The sequence below is a fragment of the Neoarius graeffei genome, chromosome 21 (genome assembly GCF_027579695.1).
Source record: "Neoarius graeffei isolate fNeoGra1 chromosome 21, fNeoGra1.pri, whole genome shotgun sequence".
In the NCBI taxonomy this organism is placed as follows: Eukaryota; Metazoa; Chordata; class Actinopteri; order Siluriformes; family Ariidae; genus Neoarius; species Neoarius graeffei.
Genome location: NC_083589.1, coordinates 991,480 through 1,017,456, shown reverse-complemented (window position 1 = coordinate 1,017,456; position 25,977 = coordinate 991,480). Strand labels below are relative to the sequence as shown.

At 41.1% G+C, this 25,977-nt stretch overlaps 1 protein-coding gene across 1 annotated transcript in view; it reads right to left on the bottom strand.

Moving 5' to 3' along the window:
• LOC132869636 (uncharacterized) overlaps nt 1–25,977 on the bottom strand; it is a 343,638-nt gene that overhangs the window by 103,769 nt on the left and 213,892 nt on the right. Inside the window, 4 exon segments of the mRNA XM_060902929.1 lie at nt 23,761–23,916; nt 23,919–24,074; nt 24,277–24,543; nt 24,546–24,584. Of these exon segments, the coding sequence (XP_060758912.1) occupies nt 23,761–23,916; nt 23,919–24,074; nt 24,277–24,543; nt 24,546–24,584 (618 nt within the window).

Here is a 25,977-nt window from a genome sequence, read left to right as displayed (position 1 = left end):
ATAAAATAAAAAATAAATAAAAAATTTAAAAGACACTTTAAAAGAAAACAAACTGAAAGCCGGTTGTATTTGTAAAAGTGTTTTTTTTTTTTTTATGTGTATTAATACATTGATCTTGTTTAATCTTATCTCTGCGTGTTTCTTCTTACTCAACTGGTTTTACATCCTATCCTCCATCATCACTTCTCCCTGTGAATCTAGAGAATTCTGGTCCAGTGGTCACTTACCTGCCAGGTGGGTTACAGTAACATCACAGGTGAATAGCTCTCATGGATGTGTCCTTTAAAGGCTCTATTTCAAGGACGCCCCGTTATTGAATCCTACCTGAGGTCTAGGCGCCTTCAAATTCTCCCATGGACCGCGTCCTTCTTTCAGGGAATTTTTCAGGGATGCACCTGTGGACCCTCTGTGTTCTTAAATCACCCACAATCCTGTGCACATATACAAGGCGGGGCTTTTTCACTGACACACACCAACACGACTGTGTCCAGGGCACACAAGAGTCACTCGTGGGTTCCGATTAATAGAAACCCTCAGTGTGGGGCATGATTTTATGTTGGGGAAGTGAACTTTTGGAATGCAGGGAATATGCAAAAAAACAAACAAACAGGATCTATTTAAAGTGGCAAAGTGTGAGTTGATATTAAATAACCTGCAGTTTTCTTATTTGTAAGAATGACTGGTCTTACAGTTAAATTTTCTTTCAGTTTCTTCTTCTTCGCCTGTCCAGTGTGTTCTGGGTTCGGTCCCTTTCCTAGGATTTCTTGGCTAAGTAAGTACAGCCGGCTAGCCACTGCTCTGCTGCACTGCTTTTGGTCATGGACAGTTTTAGAGCCACCAATTACCCTTACCTGCATGTCTTTGGACTGTGGGGGAAACCGGAGCACCCGGAGGAAACCCACACAGACACGGGGAGAACATGCAAACTCCACAAAGAAAGGCCCTCGCCGGCCGCTGGGCTCGAACTCAGAACCTTCTTGCTGTGAGGCAACAGTGCTAATCACTACACCACCATGCCACCTCTTTTAATCGTGGAGCTCCATACTTAAAGGACATGAAACATAAATGCACGCTATATCAGTTTCTTTCCATTAAAAATATGAATTAATTGCATCAACAAATACAAAATCATCTATTAAATTCAGCAAAATCGTTATATTCGTGATGATTATATGGCATTTCTGCTCGAGCTCCGATATGCATATTTTACAACCAGAAGAGCCACTGTCACGTGATCATACGTCACAAAAACTTTCGGGCACAGCACAAGCGGGTAGATGAATGGAGAAGTGAATGACAAGAAAATTGTTTTTATAGTCTTTAACGTACATTGAACATCATGGTTTATTGTACTGCTTATGGTTGCAATAATTCCAATGGGAAATGCCCTGGAGTAAGTTTTTTTGCATTCCCCAAGGACCCGAAGCTGAGGAAAGTGTGGGCTCACTACTGCCGTAGAAAAAACTTTGCACCTACTGTTTCCCACAAACTGTGTTCGGACCATTTCACTGAGCATTCTTTCAACATTAATACTCAGGTACTGAGCGATATTAATTGCCAAGCCAAATTTAAGAGGCCGTATAGCCGGGTTCATGGAGGCAGTGATAGCGCCATAATATACAGAGCCTAACATTCCTACACCTGTAGAGACAGTCAAGAAATCCTGTAACATTAATGGACATTTAAATAAATGTTATGTTGGTAAGTTTGTTTAACTTTTCTTAATTTTCATCTCTTTCGCCAAATAGCGTAGTGTTGTTGGCTGTGTGATGGCGTTTCGCCATTTTGAATGTTTTCATCTCGGACTCTGGAAGCATTGTATCTCAATCAATCTCGAAAAATATCAGCAAAAAAAAACCTAGCTTGCAACGGACTTTAGCTAGATCTATGATGAACTTTCAATGTATGATACAAAAATAATACTTCTTTCAACAGATCATTAGCCTTTGAGCAGAATTGTTTTTAACTTACCAGGAAGTGTTATCGAGCCGACCGCTTTCAGTTTCATGGGGACTGAATGAACTCTCACTCTCAGAATCATCTGACCCGTCAGAGTAAAGACAAGATCCATGTTCATGTGAATTTCCAGCTATCGGTTCGAATTGATAGGGTCTAACTTCACATCTCTGTGAAACATCGGGAATGTCACTGTCGATGGTGTCCATTTCGGTAACCTGTTTAGATTCCCAAGCGCTGGCTCCTTGGAAAGTTTTTTGTGACGTCACGGGTCACGTGACCACCTAGCTAATTAACGAATCATTGTTTTACGCTGATGTATAAAAAAGTTGAATAATGTGATTTTCACATTTTTGACACCCTGCAGTGATTTAGATGGCATTTCTTATGTCCTTTATACATAATTATACCCAGAAAAAAAAATGTCCCATGTCCTTTACGAAAATCTGGTAACCCACTGAGTTGATTTTTCATGGACACACAGGGATCCCAGTCATGTATGTCCGTTCCCGCCCCTCGCCATTCTGATTGGCTGTTTGATTTTGGTGGGAACTCGAAGCGCAAGCGTGCAAACATAACTTATTTTTGTCTGCAGATAATTTCATATTTATCGGGTTTTTCCACCGAGAACAACTCAAACAGCGCAACACAATAATCATAATTTATACACACTTTAATACAAACTTTAAAAAGATGTCAACAAGTTCACCAAGGAGAGAAAGATGAAGCCAAACCCGGGAAGAGAAAGAAAGTTTTGCCAGAGGAAGAAAAGAAAAGAAGCGGTGAAAGAGCGAGAGAAAGGTGAAGAAATCTTTCACAAGAAAAGCCACAAGCTGAAAGATAAAGAAAACGGGTAAAAAATGAATGAATATAAATGATGAGTTGTAGGAATTTAATTCTAAATAGTGATGTTGATTTTGAAATCACTGCGAAATCCTTCGGGATCTGACACGTTGACCTGAATGAATGAATTTATTTATTTCGGTCAACAACATCAGCAGTATATGTACAATACAAGCCAATTTCGTCACCACAAACGCAACAGTTCTGTGGCTGACCGAAAAGGGTTTCGGCTGAAGCAAAGCTTATAAGTGCCTAACCACAAGTCACTTGCCCTACAGCAGTGATTCTCAAACTGTGGTACGCGTATCACTAGTGGTATGCGGGCTCCATTCTAGTGGTACGCCAAAGAATCACTTAATTAAATATAAATAAAATTTAAAAAATAAAATAAAACGTGAAATACTATCCATAATATCCGAATGGATGAAAATATCTTATCAACCGATGACAAGAAAATGAAAGGAGATACAAATTAAGTTAATAATTTTAAAAAGTTTGCAAGTGCTTCTGGGTAGCCATACGTAGCATACGTACGCATTCCCGCCGGTTCCGCTAACAGACAGTTATCCGCCATTGGTAGACTAGGCTGTGATGGGAAAAGGTGGAGGTGGCTTAGCTAATTATGACGAGTACGACAAAATTACTGTCGTGGCTTAAATCCACGAATGGGAGCGTGGATCAGGAGAGAGGGAGAACTGAAGAGGACGTGTGTGAGCCGAGCGCGGATGCTAACGACAGTGCAAAACCAGCCCCAGAACTGCTAGCAAACGGCAGAAACCAGTAAGGAGGAAGTATGACAAAAAATAAATAAAACTGGGATTCATTTGGAGTGGGACAGAGGAGCTGCCCAGGCCGCAGTATGTTGTATGCGGGGACGTTCTGAGCAATGAGTCCATGAAACCATCGCATCTCAAACGGCATCTTACAACCAAACACACAGCACTAAAGGACAAACTAATGGATTTTTTTTATGAAAATGTGATGAACTGAAGCAGTCTAAGTCCACCATTCTGTCCTATGGTACACCTCTAGCCAAAGCAGAGGAAGCTTCATATCGTGCCAGCCTCCTGATCGCCAGAGCCGGTAAGCCGCACACAATCGGAGAACTGCTGTTTGCCATTAGCCAAAGAGATGACACGTATCATGTGTGGAGAGAAAGCTGCCAGAGAGTTAAACTTGGTGCCGCTTTCAAATGACACCATGTCAAGGAGAATAAATGACATGGCTGACGATGTTAAAAAGACACTGATTGAGCGTATTAAGAACAGTAGATATTTTACCATACAGCTTGATGAGACTACAGATGTTGCAGATTTGGCCAATTTATTTGATTCATTATTTAAGTACAGTGTTTTATTTTCCTATATTTAAACACAGTGTTACTGTTCAAAGTACTGTGTGTAATGTTACAGTGGCCAACAATATTAAATATACTTGTTAAATAAAACCTCCGCCTTGTTTTTAATGAATACTTAGGCCTACTACGCTACTGTATTTTAATGTTGGTCATTATGGTGGTACTTGGAGAGCCAAGTATTTTCTGAGGTGGTATTTGATGAAAAAAGTTTGAGAACCACTGCCCTACAGGATGGTCCAAAGAGCCATACAAACAAAATACAATAACCAATAAATAAATAAATAAATAAATAAATAACAAAAAAAAAGATTGAAGAAAGAAAAGTGATTAATCTACATGTATTTAATCCTTTAACCATCCATACATTTCTCTTTATACTTCTTAAGTATAATGTTTTTAAGCTTTATCTTGAAATGTGCAACACTTTTACTCTCTTTAATTTCAACAGGTAAACTATTCAACAGCTTCACCCCACATACAGATATACGCGTACTTTTCAGCGTGGTATGAACTATTGGCTGTTTCAAGTTCCCTCTTCCTCTTAAGTGATACCCCCTTCTCTATCTATAAACATTTTTGAATATTGCCAGAAAGTAAATTATGTCTTACTTTATACAGAAATTGTGCAGTTTTGAAATCAACTAAATCTCTAAATTTCAGTATTTTTGACTTTAGACACAGTGCATTGGTATGTTCATGGTATTCTACATTATTCACTATTCTTATTACCTTCTTTTGCATAATGTATATTGACTGCAGGGTACTTTTATAGGTGTTGCCCCAAATTTCCACACAATAAGTCAGATATGGTAAAAAGAGAGTGCAATACAATATGTGCAATGATTTATAGTTCAGAATGTGCCTTATTTTACAAAGAATCCCCACTGTACATGCTAACTTGGACCTGACATATTTAATATGGGGTTTCCAGCTAAAGTTGTGGTCGATTATTACCCCGAGGAATATATTCTCATATACTCTTTCCAGCTTTACACTATCAATCATTATTTCCACCGGTGTGTCCAGATGTTTATTTTGTTTGCCAAAAAACATAAATTGTGTTTTTTATACTTAATTATAATTTATTTACATCAAACCACAGCTTGAGCTTTCCTAGTTCTTCCGAGACTACCTCCAGTAGCTGCTGAAGGCTCTCCCCGACACAGAATACGTTTGTGTCATCCGCAAATATAACATCTCAATATTTTTGAAACATTACCTATGTCATTGATATACAATGAAAATAATTTTGGTCCAAGAATTGACCCTTGTGGTACACCACATGTGATGTCTAAGAGAGTAGACTTAATAGCACCCATCTGAACAAATTGCTGTCTATTTTCAATGTAGCTTTTTAACCAATTTAGCCCTACCCCTCTAATCCCATACCTTTCCAATTTTTGTCGTAAAATTTCATGATCAATTGTATCAAACGCTTTCTTCAAATCTATAAAAATACCCAATGCATTCTTCTTGTTGTCTATTGCAGTTGTTAACTCTTCTACTAGCTACGTTAAAGCCATTACTGATGATCTGCTTGTTCTAAAACCATACTGACTGTCATTAAGCAATTCATGTTTATCAATGAAGCTGTCCGACCTTGCAACAAAAAGTTTCTCGAGTATTTTAGAAAACTGGGAGAGTAGTGAAATTGGCCTGTAATTGTTAAACATATTTTTTTCTCCAGCTTTATATAGTGGAATCACTTTGGCAATTTTCATTTTGCTGGGAAAGCAGCCCAGCTTCAACAATAAGTTACAGCTGTATGTTAGAGGGTTCACAATAGTATCAATTACTTGTTTTATTAAAGTCATATCTATACCATTCCAATCCAACGATGTTTTGTTCTTAAACTTGCGAACATCAATAATTTTATTTTTATCTGTCTCTCAAAAATATAGTGGATGGATTTCTTTCTCCGTAATATTTTTCAACAGCTCCCCCTTGTGGAGGGTTTATATCTTTTGCAAGTTTCTGCCCTACATTCACAAAGAACCTGTTGAAACCCTCCACCACATCCTTCTTATCAGTGATTGTCTTATCGTTTTCCATAAAATAATCTGAAAACGTAGGACAAGTTTTCCTATTTCTAATAATTGAATTTAATCCATTCCATGCACCTCTAATGTTATCCTTATTCTTTTCTAATACGTTATTGGAGAAATCTTTCTTACATTTCCGAATAATATCAGTTAATTTATTTTATATCTTTTATATTTTATTTCTCTTTCTATAGTTCTATGCTTTATAAATTGTTTGTACAATATATTCTTTTTTTTTTTTTTTACAGGCATTCAACAAGCCCTTTGTAATCCAGGGTTTATCATAACTGATTATTTTCCTCCTGCTCTGTTTTATTGGACATGTTCTGTCAGATAAGGAAAGGAAAGTATCCAGAAAACAGCCATAAGCAGAGTCGACATCCACTGCTTTGTATGCATTTCTCCAGTTCTGACATAACAGTTCACTTCTCAATGTTTTTATGGTAACTTCTGTGCTTCCTCTCCTCTGCCTTATTTTCATCTTTCAACATTTTATATTCACAATCATAATTAACAAACACGGGCAGGTGGTCACTGATATCCAGAGGTGGGTAGAGTAGCCAAAAATTGTACTCAAGTAAGAGTATTGTTACTTTAGAATAATATTACTCAAGTAAAAGTAAAAAGTAGTTGCCCAATTAATTACTTGAGTAAGAGTAAAAAGTACCAAGTGAAAAATCTACTCAAGTACTGAGTAACTGCTGAGTAACTTTTGTTTATTGATCAGGACGTCATAACAGGCAGAGATTTCATATAAATTTCACACATAAACTGTGTGTGTGTAGTTCTGTGTATTACTAATAACAACAAGAAGCTCAAGGCAGTCTGCACATAAACCATAACACTGTGTGTGCGTGCACGTTCGCTCCATGAAGTGACTGTTCAGCTTTAACAGCAGCTGGCTCTCAATTTTGCACTGTGAAGCTGTGACCTTTTAGCTGTGAACAGGTGAAAACAATAATAAATTAAAGATTAACCATAACACGTGTGTGTGTGTGTGTGTGCGCGTGCATGTTCACTCCGTGAAGTGACTGTTCAGCTTTAACAGCAGCTGAACATCACACGTAATATCTCCTCGTATGAAAAAGACTGGAAATAATCCTGTAAGATGCGATCAACGATGTTAATCCTTTCATCTCCCAAAAAGTTGTTTACTGGATCCGTCTCGCAGAGGAGTTAGCAAGTGGAAGTAACAAGCAAAAAGGTTGCTAACTAGCTGCCAGTGCCCAGCTTGGCTGGGTGGTGGTGGGGATTGCTAGCAAGCGGTCAAGCTAACAAGCTAATGCCCTTCCTTTTGTGAACAAGCACTTGTAGACAAATAATAAAACAAATCTCACAGAAAAAAAAACACCTAAAGTCTTCACAAATCCCTCTAATCCACAACAAATACAGTAGCTTGAAAAATGGAGATTTCACAAATATGTTACGCCTTTTGTTATTTAGTAAGTTTCCACCAGTCTTCCATTCCCAGTTTTTGACCAGAGCCGTGTACAACTGTAACGCTATTGAGGAGCTGACGTTAGGCGAGCAACCTTATTTTCATGAGCATTTTTTGGTTTCACATCAATAAAAAGTGATTGTTAGGAAGATTTTTTGTAGTTTTATTTCTTGGTTCTCTGGTGTGTGTGTGTTATCTTGTCATCTGAGGCCGCAGTGCGTCAATACATTTCCACAAAACAATGTATTTTACAGTTATTTATGATGTTACAACAGGGCTAACGTCTGCCTACGAAGACAGCCAAAAGCACACAGCCTACTGACCGCAATGTGTTTCCTCAAATTCGACGTTGAGTTTTTATAAGCTGAAACGGCCAATGGTTTGGGGAGACACATGTGACACCGCATAACATAACTATTATTTTTTGTTGTTTGGAGAGTGAACATGGTTTGTGTGTGTGGCCAGGGGTGTGCCTCTTCAGCTTGATGAGAAACGCTGGCTGCTGTCTCTGCCATTTTTCTTCTGCTTCCGTGCTCTTTTCCACCTGGACTGGTCTTGCCGCAGGAATTTTGTGTGCAGGCGCAAGCGGCAGCTTGGCTCTGTTTGATTGGTGAAACGGAGTTAAACCATAGCTCCTCCCACTATGGCTCTGGCTGCTACATGTGATCGGTGAGATGCGGTCATGTGACAGAGCCTCTGCTGAAAGTCTCGACAAAACATAAACAAACAGACCACGCATCGCACAGATCAATAAAATTAAAGTAGCGAGTAATGAGCAGAATATAGCCCAATGTAACGGAGTAAAAGTACCGCTTCTTCTTCACAAATATACTCAAGTAAAAAGTATGCTGCATTAAAACTACTCTTACAAGTACAATTCATCCAAAAAGTTACTCAAGTAAATGTAACGGAGTAAATGTAGCGTGTTACTACCCACCTCAGATGATATCATTTATTAGTAATCCTCCAATTACATTGTCTTCCAAGTTGTGAGTAAATATCTCATCTCATCTCATTATCTCTAGTCGCTTTATCCTGTTCTACAGGGTCGCAGGCAAGCTGGAGCCTATCCCAGCTGACTACGGGTGAAAGGCGGGGTACACCCTGGACAAGTCGCCAGGTCATCACAGGGCTGACACATAGACACAGACAACCATTCACACTCATATTCACACCTACGCTCAATTTAGAGTCACCAGTTAACCTAACCTGCATGTCTTTGGACTGTGGGGGAAACCGGAGCTCCCGGAGGAAACCCACATGGACACGGGGAGAACAGGCAAACTCCACACAGAAAGGCCCTTGCTGGCCCCGGGGCTCGAACCCGGACCTTCTTGCTGTGAGGCGACAGTGCTAATCACTACACCACCGTACCGCTCTCGGAGGTGTGTATGACTGGTAATTACTAACACTGGCCACTAGGCGGTGTGTGTGACTGGTAATTGCTAACACTGACCACGAGGCAGTGTGTATGACTGGTAATTACTAACACTGGCCACTAGGCGGTGTGTATGACTGGCAATTACTAACACTGGCCACTAGGCGATGTGTATGACTGGTAATTACTAACACTGACCACTAGGCGGCGTGTCATCTCATCTCATCTCATTATCTGTAGCCGCTTTATCCTGTTCTACAGGGTCGCAGGCAAGCTGGAGCCTATCCCAGCTGACTATGGGCGAAAGGCGGGGTACACCCTGAACAAGTCGCCAGGTCATCACAGGGCTGACACATAGACACAGACAAACATTCACACTCACATTCACACCTACGGTCAATTTAGAGTCACCAGTTAACCTAACCTGCATGTCTTTGGACTGTGGGGGAAACCGGAGCACCCGGAGGAAACCCACGCTGACACGGGGAGAACATGCAAACTCTGCACAGAAAGGCCCTCGCTGGCCATGGGGCTCGAACCCGGACCTTCTTGCTGTGAGGCGACAGTGCTAACCACTACACCACCATACCGCTCTCGGAGGTGTGTATGACTGGTAATTACTAACACTGGCCACTAGGCGGTGTGTATGACTGGTAATTACTAACACTGACCACGAGGCGGTGTGTATGACTGGTAATTACTAACACTGGTGTTATGGTCGGCTGCACTAATGCTTGTTTGGGCCATGCCCCCTCCTGTTTGTGCTTGTTTCTTTTCAGAGTGTGTGAGACAGGTGTGGTGCATTTTTCCTGATTGAGGCCAGTATAAAGATACTGGGTGTCTTCCCTTCTCTCTCGGTCTCGACTTGTGGCGCCAGGCTTATCCCTCCCTCCTGAGAAGACTTTTTATGATCTATTTTTAATATTTGGCATACTTTTGCACACGTGCATTACACTTTTATTCATTACTGACATTTTGTATGTATGTAAATAAATGTTTGGTCTAATTGACGCTACGGTGTGGGATCTCTTTATGTTGAGGTTGCCTTGAGCTAGGCAGTCTTAACACTGGCCACTAGGTGGTGTGTATGACTGGCAATTACTAACACTGGCCACTAGGCGATGTGTATGACTGGTAATTACGAACACTGGCCACTAGGCGGCGTGAATGACTGGTAATTACTAGCATTGGCCACTAGGCGGCGTGTATGACTGGTAATTACTAACACTGGCCACTAGGTGGTGTGTATGACTGGTAATTACTAACACTGGCCACTAAGTGGTGTGTATGACTGGTAATTACTAACACTGGCCACTAGGCGGTGTGTATGACTGGTAATTACTAACACTGGCCACTAGGCGGTGTGTATGACTGGTAATTACTAACACTGACCACTAGGTGGTGTGTATGACTGGCAATTACTAACACTGGCCACTAGGCGGTGTGTATGACTGGCAGTTACTAACACTGGCCACTAGGCGGTGTGTATGAGTGGTAATTACTAACACTGGCCACTAGGCATTGTGTATGACTGGTAATTACTAACACTGGCCACTAGGTGGTGTGTATGACTGGTAATTACTAACACTGGCCACTAGGCGGTGTGTATGACTGGTAATTACTAACACTGGCCACTAGGCGGTGTGTATGACTGGTAATTACTAACACTGACCACTAGGTGGGGTGTATGACTGGCAATTACTAACACTGGCCACTAGGCGGTGTGTATGAGTGGTAATTACTAACACTGACCACTAGGCGGTGTGTATGACCGGTGGTACACATACACGGACAAACCACAAAAAATCGACTCGATGGGTTTTTTCTTAGATATGGTGCTCCGCTCAGAGCTCTGCTATGAAATTAGTACATTTATGTGTTAGAGGATCAAGAACACTATTTCAGAAAACAACCAGTGAAACTGTGGACGATTTTAGATTACTTTCTGCCAGAGCCTAGGTTTTGGAATTTTTTTTATTTTTTATGTTTTAAACTAATTGAGAAATAATTTGTTGTTCTCATCTTAAATGTGCAACACTAGAGTAGAGTGGGGTAATACGCCCCCATGGGGTAATACGCCCCCGGCCTGTTTTACCCAAAATAACCACCAGATGGTGCAAAGTTACATTTCTATTGTTGCTATGGACTGGCTTGACAACGGGGATATACAAATATCCACTGTGGATCACATATCAGCAACGCAGCAGAGAGAAATCAAATTTCATAGTAAGTGATATAATTTTCAGATATCAGTAAAACTGTATTTAGATAGCTGCTATTTCGTCAGATATCACAGCTGTGTATGTGGTATGAGTAGACAAGTCAGTACGTTAAAAAAATACATTAGGTATAAAAAGTTGAATCACATTTTGAAAGTAAGACCCTTTTTTTGTAAAAGTGTAGTCTGTGGGGTAAAACGCCCCCTTAATGGTGGGGTAAATGGCCCCCAGGGGGCATCGTTTCCTTTTATCATAATTACTGTATTTCATACATTTCTGAATAGCAGATACATAGTTTTAAATAACATCTCGCTTACCTGGTTGAGTAAAGCAAGTAATTTGAACTTAATATTAAAAATAATTGAAATTAAAAAAAAATTGAAATTAAAATGCGAAATATAATAAAATAATGCTTCTATTCGTTAATTCAGGGATATTTTCTTGTTTCTTTCACATTATATGCTTAAGTAAACACTTTTGCTATCCAAACAGCTTTTTTTGAGTGAGGGGGCCTATTGCCCCACCTCAGGGGGCCTTTTACCCCACTGGGGGGGTAAAAGGCCCCCTTTGCAGAATGTTTGTTTTTGTGAAAAAAAAAAAAAATAAGTATTAACTTTAGGCAAACTTGAGGTGGCATTATTGTTCATGTCACTGTTGTCAAAAACTATGATTAAAACTAAACACATGGTTCATTTCAACTTGGAGAAAAACTGAATTTTCCTTAAGGGGGGCTTTTTCCCCCACTCTACTCGATATCTTTTGAATATTTTATATGATCACCTTCTTACATCTATTTTAAATAAAAATTATTATTATTATTATTATTATTATTATTATTATTATTATTATTAAGTTCTTATGATTTAAATTCTAATCTTCATTTTGATTAAATTATTTTCATATTTTAATACATGTAAATACTAATATACATATGCTTTTATTCTTATAATTTATTTGTTCATATCATAATGATTTTTATTGTTAGACCACTGAGACTGTAAAATGCTTTCAAAGAAACAATTATTATTATTATTATTATTATTATTATTATTATTATTATTATTATTATCGCACACAATCACTATATGTTTCAGATTCATACACATTAATAACTAAAAATAAATTATTAGTGCTATTATTAATCACAGGACAATTTTTCCCTCCAGTAGATGGGACTAAAACGCTTCCAACCTGAGATTACTGTTGAGTGAAATGTGTTTTTCTCTGGACTGACCTGCTGAGGGCGCTGTTTGCTGCTGGATTATTATTATTATTATTATTATTATTATTATTATTATTATTATTATTATTGGCAAAACCCAAATATTATAGACAACAAAAGATCATAATAAAAATAAAATCGGGGATCACGGGCTTCAGCCGGGTTTCAGTCCAAATCAAACCACAGCAGCACTTCATCAACTTCTGTCAAATCAGAACTCGATGGTCCCCATAAGGAAAGTGTTGTTGTTTGAACAATAAATAAATCAAAGAGGCAAAACGTGTCCTTTTCATTCCAGAGGTTGGGGTTGGGGTTTGGTTCAGCTGCAGTCACAGCATTAATTAAGTGCATTAATAATGATGTCAGTGGAAGTTCCTCAGAAGGACAGGAAGACTAACATGTGTGTGTTTACATTTATTCATTTAGCTGAAGCTTTTATGATACAGTGGAGATGCCGAGGGTTAAGGGTCGAGCTCAAGGTGGTGCTGGGATTTGAACTCACAACCTTCTGATCAGTCGATAAATACTGATTTATTTTTTACTGCCTGAGATGTTCTATAAGGGCATCGACCACAGATTCATCACTACAAGAGCTGCTCACTCAACTCCAACACACATCACATTATACTCAAAATAATCAAAGCACTTTTATTTCATTGAATGGATAAAAATAGATGATTGTTACACAATATGAAAAAGAGCCAATAAAACTCTGCAGAATGTAAAATATTGACTTGTTCTCATTGTGGAAAGAGAAAAAGTCACATTAACTTGTATATTGTTGATGAAGATGTAATATTAAAATGAACTGGCCATCACTCATTTAAAAAGTGAGAATATTGAATTAAAGCTGAGATTATAAAAGAAACATTTGAGAATATTCAATGAAAACTGAGAATATAAAACAAAATCCTGAGAATAAGGAAACAAACCTGAGAATTTAAAATGAAAATCTGAGAATACGTAATGAAACCTGTATATATATTTATGATACTTGCATAGACTATATCTGGCTTGTAACATCACCAGCTACCGAATAAAAATGACAACAAAACGCAATATAGCAAGCGATCTAATGAGCACGTCATGGTCTGAATATTTCATAAAGGAATTCTCGAATCCGTCTCAATGAGATGTTTTACAGTTAAAAGCACAGCATTGAACATAAAGGTAAATGTGTCTTTAAAAATGTAAAAACACACATTGTTTTAAGGAATCCAAAGATTTGTGTTCTTTTGCCAAGTGGCTTATAGTTACTAAGACATTTGTAAAAGAGTGAATAACAGGTTGATAAATGTAAAAGATGAAGATGAATATTATATGAGTTGAGCTGAAATAATTGGTGAGATAAATGAGGTGTGGTGTGTCAGTGATACTGAAGCTGACTTATAGCATTAAAAGTGTTGTAAAAGAAAAGCTGGAGACATTGCATTAGGGAATATGAAAGGTGATTTAACTCTCCTCCTCTATTTGCTCATAACTCTGGGAAAATGAACACAGTTCAGGAAACATGACATTGTTGGAAGGATAATAAAATCATTTTTTGTGTTTATAAAAGTTGAAATGTAATTTCCTGAGAAAAGGCCTTTGGCGGCGTGTCTCAGTCACATGGTCCCTGTCTTTCTGAGATTTCTCCTCCACGTCATCATATTCTGTAAAATAAATACATTGACCTCTTTAATAGATCCTGTGTATTGTATTAATTGGGATGTAAAACCTTAAAAATACAGTCAGTGATGCACGATGTGGGAATGTCTTTAATATTCTATCAATAAAAAAGAGAAAAAAGGAGATTTATCAGTTCAGCTTTCTTAATATGAACACAGGCCATGTGTATAAGATGTGGAAGTAAATGAGACATAAATATAGGTCTTATCTAAACTGTGTAATAAATATGACAGCACTTGTTCAATGACAGAATGGAGATTACAGAACAGAAAGCTGATATTTATATTATATATGATATAGAATAGAGTCACGCTTTAACTTTGCTGCCTTTGCACTCACGTACATTACCAGAATAAACAACTCACTCATTTTCTGTCTCTCCTCCATCCTGTTCCTCAGTGATGACATCATCATAATCTTCTGGACCGTCTCCTGAAGAAATCAATGAATCAGTAATAAACCCCTGTGTGTGTTGCTGTTCTAGTAAAATACTGAGTTACAGGGTGGTGTGATGAAGCTGAGTTACTGCTACCACCCTCACGTTGATCATTTACCTGCAACAGCATGTCCCCAAGTGGTTTATTCCTCTTAGACCATGGGAATTTGCCAATAATTGCAGTTTTTCACTGAGTAAAGAATTAGATCTTGTACTTTTCATCCATTTATAGCTACAGATAATGTATATCTTTGGAAAAATAAGTTTGTTCCTTTGGTCACTGATATCATAGCAGCTATAAACAGTGGTTCCCTCAGCAGCTTTTCTTTTTTTGTTTATTTTCTTTATTTGATTAAATCTGACTTGTGATGACGTTTGGGTTTGTTTCCATGGTAACCGCATCATCGTAGTTCTCAGACACACCCTCTGTCAGAATGTGGAGATAAAAGCTATTAAATCCACATGAATGTCATTAATGATGGTTTGGATGCTTGTGGATGCGACACTGTCACATTATTATCATACCTGTCAGTATAACTGACTTCTGATCAGCTGGAATGGCGTCATCATAATTCTCCGCTTCATCCTCTACACCAAAACACAGATATTTAAAGAGAGTTAAAGTTTACTGAAGTGGCAGTTTGTACACTGTGTATTTGATGACACAATGCAAAATGACATCGTATACATGTCAAAAATGTCACGACACACGAAGCAAGAAACAAACTGATGTGCAGTGTGTGTGTTTAATTTCTACTGCTTTCTAAAACAAATCCCCAAACAGAACCACACCCTCCACGTTATCAGGGATCGGTCCAGCAGTGACGGCATCATCGTAGTCCTCTGGTGGCTCGACTCTTCCTGTATCACCTAAATGAAATAAAAGCAGAGGGTCTGTACAAACAGCTCCATCACATTCTGACCTCATGGTTTCATGTCAAGTCACTAAATTTATGGGATCAGTTCACATCTGCACCCACTTATGAAGTCACTGGTGTCGATGACATCATCATAATACTCCACCTTTTCTCCAATCCCAGACTTGACTGTAAAAAGAACCATTTGTTTGTTTGGGGTTTTTAAACACATTTATACTCAATAAAATCCTCATCCAAAGAAGCTTTGATCAATTTGATAAGAGGGATTTCAGAAGCTTAAAGTAAGATCAGGTTGATTGTGAGATGTCATGTGTCAGCATTAAAACACTGGAGTTACTGTAATTCTTCGATACAATACATCATAATCACATCTCAGAAAGGACACGTTTAGTCATTTCTGATTTTTAATTGCAATTCTAATCTCTTTCAGTTCATGGAGTTCGACAAACTCACACTCTGGGCTTTTTTACCTGAGAGAAGCTCATCATCCACATGCTCATACCCAGAATGCTGTTCTTCAGAGAGGAGACTTCCTGTTAGAGGAGAGCAGCACGGTCATGAGACACACACAGAGAGAGAGAGAGAGAGAGAGAGAGAGCGAGATGCACCTGTACAGGAAAACATTCACAGGAGAGCTGAACACAGGCGGAAAAAAGACGAGTTGCAGGTGTGTTTTGAGATTTTAAAGGACAGCTGGTGCAGATACCAGAAAATTGTCAAAGCTGAAAAGACAAAATATTTTTCTGATATTATTTGAAATAACTGTCATAAAGCTCACGTTCTTTTTAGTGCCATTAACACTGTTCTTAATTCCCCCCAATCTGCTCGTCCTGATGTTTCCCCAGAAACCTGTGAAAAATTCCTCCACTTCTTTGTGGACAAGATTGCGAGCCTTAGAGCATCATCTCACCCCCTTCTTATGAGCCGTCTATCACTGTCACTCGCTCTGCTGCTTTTACCCACTTTGAGCCTGTGTCTCTTTCTCTCTGAAAGGAAATTACTGGTCAGATGAAATCTTCAGCTTGTCCCACGGATGTTGTCCCCCCTCGCCTTTTTCAAGAGATTTTGGAAACTATTGGCCCAAACATCCAAATGGTTATGAACAGCAGTCTCTCCTCAAGTGTTGTTCCAGTACATTTGAAGCATGCAGTAGTGCAACCACTGATCACAAAACCTCATCTGGACTCTGCAGTCCTCTCCGAGTTTACACCAATTTCTAAACTTGCTTTCAAAAATTCTGGAGAAAGTTGTGCTCTTACAATTGCAATCTTTTTTAGACACACACGGCGTTCTTGAGGTGTTCCAGTCTGGTTTTAAAGTCCTTCACAGCACTGAATCTGCACTTTTAAATGTTTGAACCATCTTTTATTGGCTACTGACTCCAGGGATTCTGCCGTTCTGATGCTTTTCCATCTCACAGCTGCATTCGACACAGTAGACCACAGCATCCTCATCTCCTGCCTGGAGCATTGTGTGGGCATTAAAGCTCCTGCTCTGGAGGGCTTCAGCTCTTACTTGTCCTGTACTGGCCTTCCTTCACCGACTCCCTGTAGGGTTTAGGATCCATTTTTATTTTCCAAAAACAACTCATTAAATGGGCGAGCTCCGCCCTCTCTCTCTCTGACCTTTTACAACCACACGTTCCGTCAAGGTCACTCAGGTCACTGACTGGTTGCTTTTGGTGTCGCGTCCCAAAATCGAGGTTGAAGCCCAGGGGAGATGGTGCCTTTGCAGTTGTCGCCCCCAAACTGTTACTGTTGGATTGGTATTTTTGGTGATGTTTATTTTTTTCTTCCAAAAGTTTTTGCTTTTGGATGAAATTTTAACTGCTGGTAGCCACAGACAACAGAAACTCACTGAGCCAAGATGAGTGACCTTGACCTATTTTTCAAGGTCACAGAGCACATTTTATGTGTTTTTTGTTGAAAATGTCATTTCATTTATTCCAGTATCTCTTGAAGATATCAGGATTTCCCCCTGGATTTTATGTAAATAAATGACGAGCTCATTTCCTGCGCAAAAAGCTTCGACGCCAGTCAAGTGGAAAGTGACGCGTTCTGGACTGCGGTCGAAAACGGTTTGTTTCCTCAACAGCCAAAACCACAACATGTTCATAAACACCAATGGTGCCAAAAGTTATGATTTGCTCTGGACCAGTGCAGGTTCTTCTTTGGTCAAGAATTCTTTATCAGTTTTTGAAAAATTGAATTTAATGTATTTTGGCGCTCGCAAAAATGGTCACTATCGCCATTTCACCATGAAATATTGATTTTGGCTTCTAATATGTTCCAGTAAACGACCCCAAACACCGACCCGTTCTACCAGAATCAAGTGTCAAATCTGACCTTTAACCTACTGTGAGAGGTCACAAAGGTCATTTTCTGTTTCTGACGGTACTATTTTCAAAAAATCATAAAAATAGTTTCATATTTACAGACAATGACCTTGTATTTTTTCTTTAGTGCAGATTCTTTTGTAGATTATTGACAAACTGATATATTTTATCAAAAGCTGGAGATAAAAATGACAGAAATTCCCCAGTGTGATGGTTATCACTGAAAACTTTGCGTTGGTGTTTTCTCCACTTTTACCCGAAACTATGACCTCGACATAAATGAAATGTATTATTCACTGTGTATAATTTACATCTGCTCTTTCTGTTTGTTCTGTCAAATCACAGGTTTCTCTGATATTTTTCAGCTCTAAAGTCTGAAAAACTATCAAAAGAGACAAAAATGTCATTTTCACCATGAAATAAAGTTTTTGGCTGAGAACATGTGACAGTAAACGACCCCAAATATCCACCCATTCTCCCTGAATCAGCTGTCAGATTTGCCCTTTGAGCTCCTTTGCGAGGTCGGGTCGGTGATGTTCAGTTTTCAATGCACTAATTGCGTCAGCTGTTTCCATGGACAGATACTTTAGGGAGTAAACACAATCTTCAGTGCAGATTGTAATGGAAATAAAACACAAACAGATGGAGTTTCTATAAAATGATCCAGAAGAGGAAAGTTGTGTTTAAAAAGAGAAGTGGATGAGATTTGTGTGTCAGTGTGTAAGAAGAGAAATCATCGTCAGGCTTTTAAAAAGTGTAACTGGTGAACAGTGCAGTGAAAGTGTAGATTGGATGGAGTGTAAATGCATCGTAAGAAGAGTAACATTACACAACTCTGTGTGTGTGTGTGTGTGTGTGTGTGTGTGTGTGTGTAAGGGGAACTGTCTGGAGTGAGCCGCGAGGTGAATGTCGCTCGGTGTGAAGCAAATGGTGCGAGACTGTTAACATTAACATTGTCAGTTTACGTTTGAAACAGATGAAGATTCGAAATTATCAGTGACATTTTCAGATTATTATTATTATTATTATTATTATTATTTGATGGTGTGATTTGTCTCTTAACTTGGTGTTTGTGTGTTATTGTGGTGTTTTATGGTGTGTGTTGTGATGATTGTACAGCACTTTGCTCAACTGCTGTTCTTTTTAAATTTGCTTTATAAATAAATTTGACTCGACTTGACGTTCAAACGCAGCAAATTAGAAGCTTTAATAGATGTTTATCAGCAGAATTCTGTCTCGACGCCACATGGACTCCAACTGCACACTTCCTCTCACACACACTTATTTTTGTTAAATGACACACACACAGAGGGAGGGAGAGAGTAATGCACCTGTACAGGAAGACACACATGGGGGGGTTAGGGCTCAGGAAAGCAGGTTAACACACACACATACACACACACTTGCACTAAATCAGAAGCTTTAATAGACGTTTATCAGCAGAATTCTTTCTCGACACCACATGGACTCCAACTGTACACTTCCTCTCACACACACTTATTTTTATTGATTTTTATTGATTTGTTGTAAAGCAATAAATCTCACTGGATTTGGGGGAAAATATTGTTTGAAGGCCGCTCCCACAATAACTCTAACTCTAACTATAAATAACTGGGACCCCTGCAGTGTATGTGGTCGGTGCTCACACCAGAGCGATATGGATCCCTATAGCCCAGGCCTGGGTTTATCCGTATCGCTGCTTCTGGAGCGATGTTTCCAGGCCTGGACCTGATCCCATCAAACATCTGACCAATCAGCTCATTGTTTAAACCAACAATCATGAATATTTATTTCCCTGAGGGTCAGGACCAAGCGATATTATAGTGGGGATTATAGCTGTGGTGTTTCTGCTCCAGACTGGAACTAAACTCAGGCAGAGGGAGAGTCAGAGTTGGAGTTATAGGTAGAGTTATAGTTATGGGTGTTGTGGGACCGGGCCCTCAGTGTGATGGAGATCAGTTCACATCTCACTCACCTCTTTGAGTGGAGTTCCTGCTTCTTCTAGTGATGTATCTGTGGTTGATCTCCTCATAGACTGCCTCAGGCTGAGTCTTACGCCTCGTCTTAGAGACATCTGGGAGTGGAGAATAATAATAATAATAATAATCTCATCTCATTATCTCTAGCCGCTTTATCCTGTTCTACAGGGTCGCAGGCAAGCTGGAGCCTATCCCAGCTGACTACGGGCGAAAGGCGGGGTACACCCTGGACAAGTCGCCAGGTCATCACAGGGCTGACACATAGACACAGACAACCATTCACACTCACATTCACACCTACGGTCAATTTAGAGTCACCAGTTAACCTAACCTGCATGTCTTTGGACTGTGGGGGAAACCGGAGCACCCGGAGGAAACCCACGTGGACACGGCGAGAACATGCAAACTCCGCACAGAAAGGCCCTCGCCGGCCCCGGGGCTCGAACCCAGGACCTTCTTGCTGTGAGGCGACAGCGCTAACCACTACACCACCGTGCCGCCATAATAATAATAATAATGAGTTTGTATTTGTGAATAATTCTGAATACCAGTTTTGAATAAAGTGTGCGATTGTAAATAATATAATCCAATAATAGAGTTGGTGTTGTAGAGAAAAGAAAATGTGTGAATATGTCGTACCTCTCCTGAGCGCTCTGTTCTGGTAAAACAGGAGCAGCAGAAGCACTAAGGCCAGGAAGAGCAGCGTTCCCAACACAAAGAGAACCAGTGGAGGGATGGATGGAGCTCCAGCTGATGGAGGAGTTTGAGTGGCTCTTACTGAAGTCAGAAACACAGAAGAGGATCTCGATACGAAACTGTAATCATAAATATTTAGAAAAATACTGAACAGTAGCAATTATTGTACTGGAACAAATATACAGACCTGATCTGGTGGTGGGTCTCGCCGTGAACACAGTGGATATGTCTGTATTTACAAAAAGAAAAGAAAATCATTTCTGTCCTCCAATAAAAATAAACTCTCACTCAATAAGGTTTATGAGATGCTGATGAGTGAATTACTGTTTCAGATCTGAGCTTTCAAGATTACATCGAAAATTATTAATAAAAGTCAGCAAGTCTTAACACTGGGAGAAAAGTGTAATGAGCGGAGACAGAAATCTGAAAAGTTAGTGCACCCCTCTGACCTGCACAGGTGACTCCAGCATGAGAGCAGTCAGTGTGGTTCTTCAGGGAATGATGACAGTCCCACAGGTGAATCTCATCCCCTCGACACTTCACTCTGTTCAGCCAGATCGTCCCTTCACCAGGACCAGGAACATTCCTCTCAGCTCTCAGCGCCGACCCACAGCCCAGCTGTCTGCACACCACCTGAGCGTTCCTGATGTTCCACTGATCATCACAAATGGAGCCCCATGTAGCGTTATGATACACCTCCAACCTCCCAGAGCAGCTTCCCTTATCTCCCCTCAGCCTGAGAGACCAGCGCTCTACATCACACACATCACACATGAGGAAACACACCCACACTGAAGAACAGCTCCAGTCACACAGCTCACTACAACACAATGATAATACAACCTTATATTACACTCAGCATGGGCTCGTTTACCAAAAACACTTTCTGAGGTCTTCTGAAAAAGAATCTCATACCAACTCTATATCCAGGTGTTTACTTTGATGTGTTATTCAAAAATAAAGGAATGAATTGCTGCTGAATGAAATCATGTAAAGCAGTAAGATCAGCTTTGGGTTCTGTTTCCTGATTTGATCTCTGTTGGTTGAATTTTCATGAAGTGTGAGTTAGACTGATGCCCTCAGGATGGTTCTATGAGGAAATCCATTCAAGTCCTCAGAAAATGATTTTATAAACACATGAGGAAATATCTTCTGTCACGAACAAATGCAAATGAAGAACAGTACAAAAAGCTTTTCCTTATCCATCCTTACTTGAGCAATGTTTCTGAGAGGGAAATGAAGAGCACTTTTCTCGTGGATGGAGAGACTTTCCATCATCTGCAGGAATAAAATCCATGCATTAATGAAAAGGTTTCACATGCAGGTTTATCTCTCAGAGCAGACTTTCCTCAGACTTTTCACAGGATGTTTTACCAAATACACTTTATATTTCAGCAACATTAGTTATACACTATTCACAATGAAACACTGCAGTTTATGGCAACGGACAGAAGCAGAAAAGTCTGAATCCACCCACCTGTACAGGTAATATGAACCACCTCATCAGCATTATCACAGCGGTTCTGTCCCCAGGGTGAAGATGGACACTGCCACAGATTAGAGTCGGGTTTCCTACACTTCAGATAATCCAGCCAGTTGGGAGCAGATTTTACTCTCGCTGCAGTGTTTAACAGACTGCCACGTCTTCCACAGTTCAGCTCTCGACACACCATGTTTACTGTCTCATCATCCATCTGATTGTGACACACATTACCCCAGGTTCCATTGTAGAACACTTCCAGATTCCCCTCACAGCCCTCCGTGAGTCGGATCTCATTAAACTCTGCTGGAAGAAGAACGACTTCGACTTCATTTGTAAAAATCCTGTTTTATTGACTCAGTTAAAGATCTGTAATATTATCTTTCTGTAAAAAGATATTCAACATGGATGACATTTATAAACAGCTCCTTACTCTCATGTTGAATTTCAGGAACTTTGGAGCTGAGTTATGAAACACAGACATGTCCATATTTAACAGGTTTAATCTCAGTCATCACACTGTACCTGAGCACACGACTCCTACGTCCTCCTGGTGTCCACATTCACCCTCTTCACACCGCTGAAATCTGCAGTTCCACAGGGACGTCTCGTTCCCCTCACACTCCACCTCATTCAGCCATATGGACCCAGTTCCAGGACCAAACCAGGCTGGTATGTGGGTACTGAGGGCCTCTCCACACTGCAGCTGTCTGCACACCACCTGCGCATCCTCAATATCCCATGAGTCATCACACACTGTCCCCCACGAGCCGCTGTGGAAAACCTCCAGCCTTCCTGCACAGTCTCCACCAGAACCAACCAGCCTGATGGACCTGGGGTCTGAGTTAAAGATTTATTTAATTTGATAAAGTATATAAAACTAATATCCCTTTGTAGACTATGTGATTATTCTGTATATTTAATGGAACACCTTAGAATGATAAAACATTTATTACTGTTGTTAATCGCTGCTCATTGGTCGGTGTTGTGCTGCTTACCTGAGCAGGTGATGTACAGCTGTTCCCCGGAGCTGCAGCTGACACTTTGTGCTCTGCTGCAGTTCTCCAGATGAGCTTCAGTCCCAGAGCAGCTGAAACCCGTTACACACATGTGTTTGTGTTCAGTGGTGGATGGAGAGGAGCGGTAGTTCAGCACAGAGCCACAGCCCAGCTGTCTGCAGAGCACAGACGCCTCAGACAGACTCCACGAGTCCAGGAGAACTCTCCTCCAGTCCTGCCTGAAATAAATCTCCACCTCCCCCTGACACTCGCTCCCTCCAGACAACCGCACTCGCCCCTCATGAAACGCCACGGATGATCCTGAAGCAGAAGAACATGGTTTAAATATTCTAATGAACACTGACTTTATTCACTAACGTGGTGTACGTGACGTTAATATCTCACCATTACAGATGACTCCAGCATCGTGTTGATGAGAGCATGCAGCTCGACTCCATGATGAGACGCCACATTGTGAGAGGTGTGTCTCATTCCCCTGACAATCAAACACATCAGCCCATATGTGGCCACTCCCGTTCCCAAACCAGTCGACCTCCACCACAGCCACAGCACTCCCACAATCCAGCTGTGCACAAAGAACATCTGCAGCTCTCCTATCCCAGCTTACAGCACAAACTGTGCCCCATTCACTGAGGTACTGGAGCTCCACTCGACCGGAACAGGAGTCCGATCCGTTCACCAGCCGTGCCCCTGTGTGAGCTGAACAAACAGCCGAGAGCTCGGTGAAAGAGGAAAATTAACAAAGGCACCTTAAAGTTTGATTGACAGGTTTGTGGTCTCTATTTAAAACAGAAGTTAAATCACGATACTTAACCAGAACATTTTAATCCCACATCGTTGTCATGGGAGCAGGTTGAGTGTTTGAGTGAAGATGATGTTGGACAGAAGTAAATCTCAGATTCGTTTCCTCTACACTGAAGCTCCTCTGTCCACACCTGACCCTCCCCTCGGCCAAAAGCAGCTGATCCAGCACCTCCACAGGAATCCCACAGCCCAGCTCTCTGCACACAACCTCTGCATCCTGCTGGTCAAAGTCAGCATCACACACTGTGGACCAGGAACCTCCATGAAACACCTCCACTCTCCCAGAGCACTGGTGAGGACCAGCAGAGAGTCTCAATCCCTGACCTGGGTTTGATTTCAGTGTGTAAATATTGGACACATTTTGAAAGAGACAAAATATCAATATCTCATTCCAATAAAATCACAAAATGCTTTAGATTTAAATAAATATTTTATTAAAATAATATCATGATGTAATTAAAGTTAAATTAATAATGTTAATAATTTAATTAGTTCTCATCTATTTTTTGGAAATAAATGAGTTTACCTGAGCAGGTGACTCCAGCATCTTCTCTATGATTGCAGTAATTTACACCCCACCCAAGTGATCTACAGTTCTTCAGTGTCGACTCTGATCCACTACACGCCACATTATCCATCCAGATTGGTCCTGATCCCGGGCCAAAGTGAGCAGCAGTTGGTGCATTTACAGGCTCCCCACAGCGCAGCTCTCCACACACCACTGAAGCATCGACCAGATCCCACTCATCATCACACACTGTTCCCCACTGACCATCCTGAAGAACCTCCACTCTCCAGCACAGCGACTTCCACCATTCACCAACCTCACACTGCCTGAGCGAGAGAGACAGAGAGAGAGAGAGTGTGTGAGAGAGAGAGAGATTTTATTTGATGGTATGGTTTCTCTCTCTCACACGCGCAAACGCGCACACACACACACACACACACACACACACACTCTGTCTCTCTCTCTCACACACAAACTCTCTCTCTCTCACGACGCTCTCTCACACACACACACTCTGTGTCTCTCTCACACACTCTCTCACAGACAAACTCTCTCTCTCACACACACTCTCACAAACACTCTCACACACACACACACACACACACACACACACACACACACTCTCCCCCTAACCCCTCTCTCTCACACACACACACACACACACACACACACACACACACACACACACACACACACACTCTCCCCTACCCCTCTCTCTCACACACACACTCTCCCCCTACCCCTCTCACACACACACCACACACACACACACACACACACACACACACACACACACACAACACACACAAGCCCCCTACCCCTCTCTCTCTCTCACACACACTCTCCCCCTACCCCTCTCTCTCACACACACTCTCCCCCTACCCCGCTCTCTCACACACAATCTCCCCCTGCCTCTCTCTCTCACACACACACTCTCCCCCAACCCCTCTCTCACACACACACTCTCCCTCTACCACTCTCACACACACACACACACACACACACACACACACACACCCTCCCCCTCCCCCTCTCTCTCACACACACTCTCCCCCTTCCCCTCTCTCACACACGCACTCTCCCCCTACCCCTCTCACACACACACACACACACACACACACAAACACACACACACACACACACACACACACTCGGCCCCTACCCCTCTCTCTCTCTCACACACACTCTCGCCCTACCCCTCTCTCTCACACACACTCTCCCCTACCCCTCTCTCACACACGCACTCTCCCCCTACCCCTCTCACACACACACACACACACACCACACACACACACACACACACACACACACACACACACTCGCCCCCTACCCTCTCTCTCTCTCACACACACTCTCCCCCTACCCCTCTCTCTCACACACACTCTCCACCTACCCCTCTCTCACACACACACCCTCCCCCTACCCCTCTCTCTCACACACACACTCTCCCCTACCCCTCTCTCACACACACACCCTCCCCCCTACCCCTCTCTCTCACACACACACTCTCCCCTACCCCTCTCACTCACACACACTCTCTCCCCCTACCCCTCTCACTCACACACACTCTCCCCTACCCCTCTCTCTCACACACACACTCTCCCCTACCCCTCTCTCCTCACACACACAGTCTCCCCCTACCCCTCTCTCTCACACACACACTCTCCTCCTACCCCTCTCTCACACACACACACTCTCCCCCTACCCCTCTCTCTCACA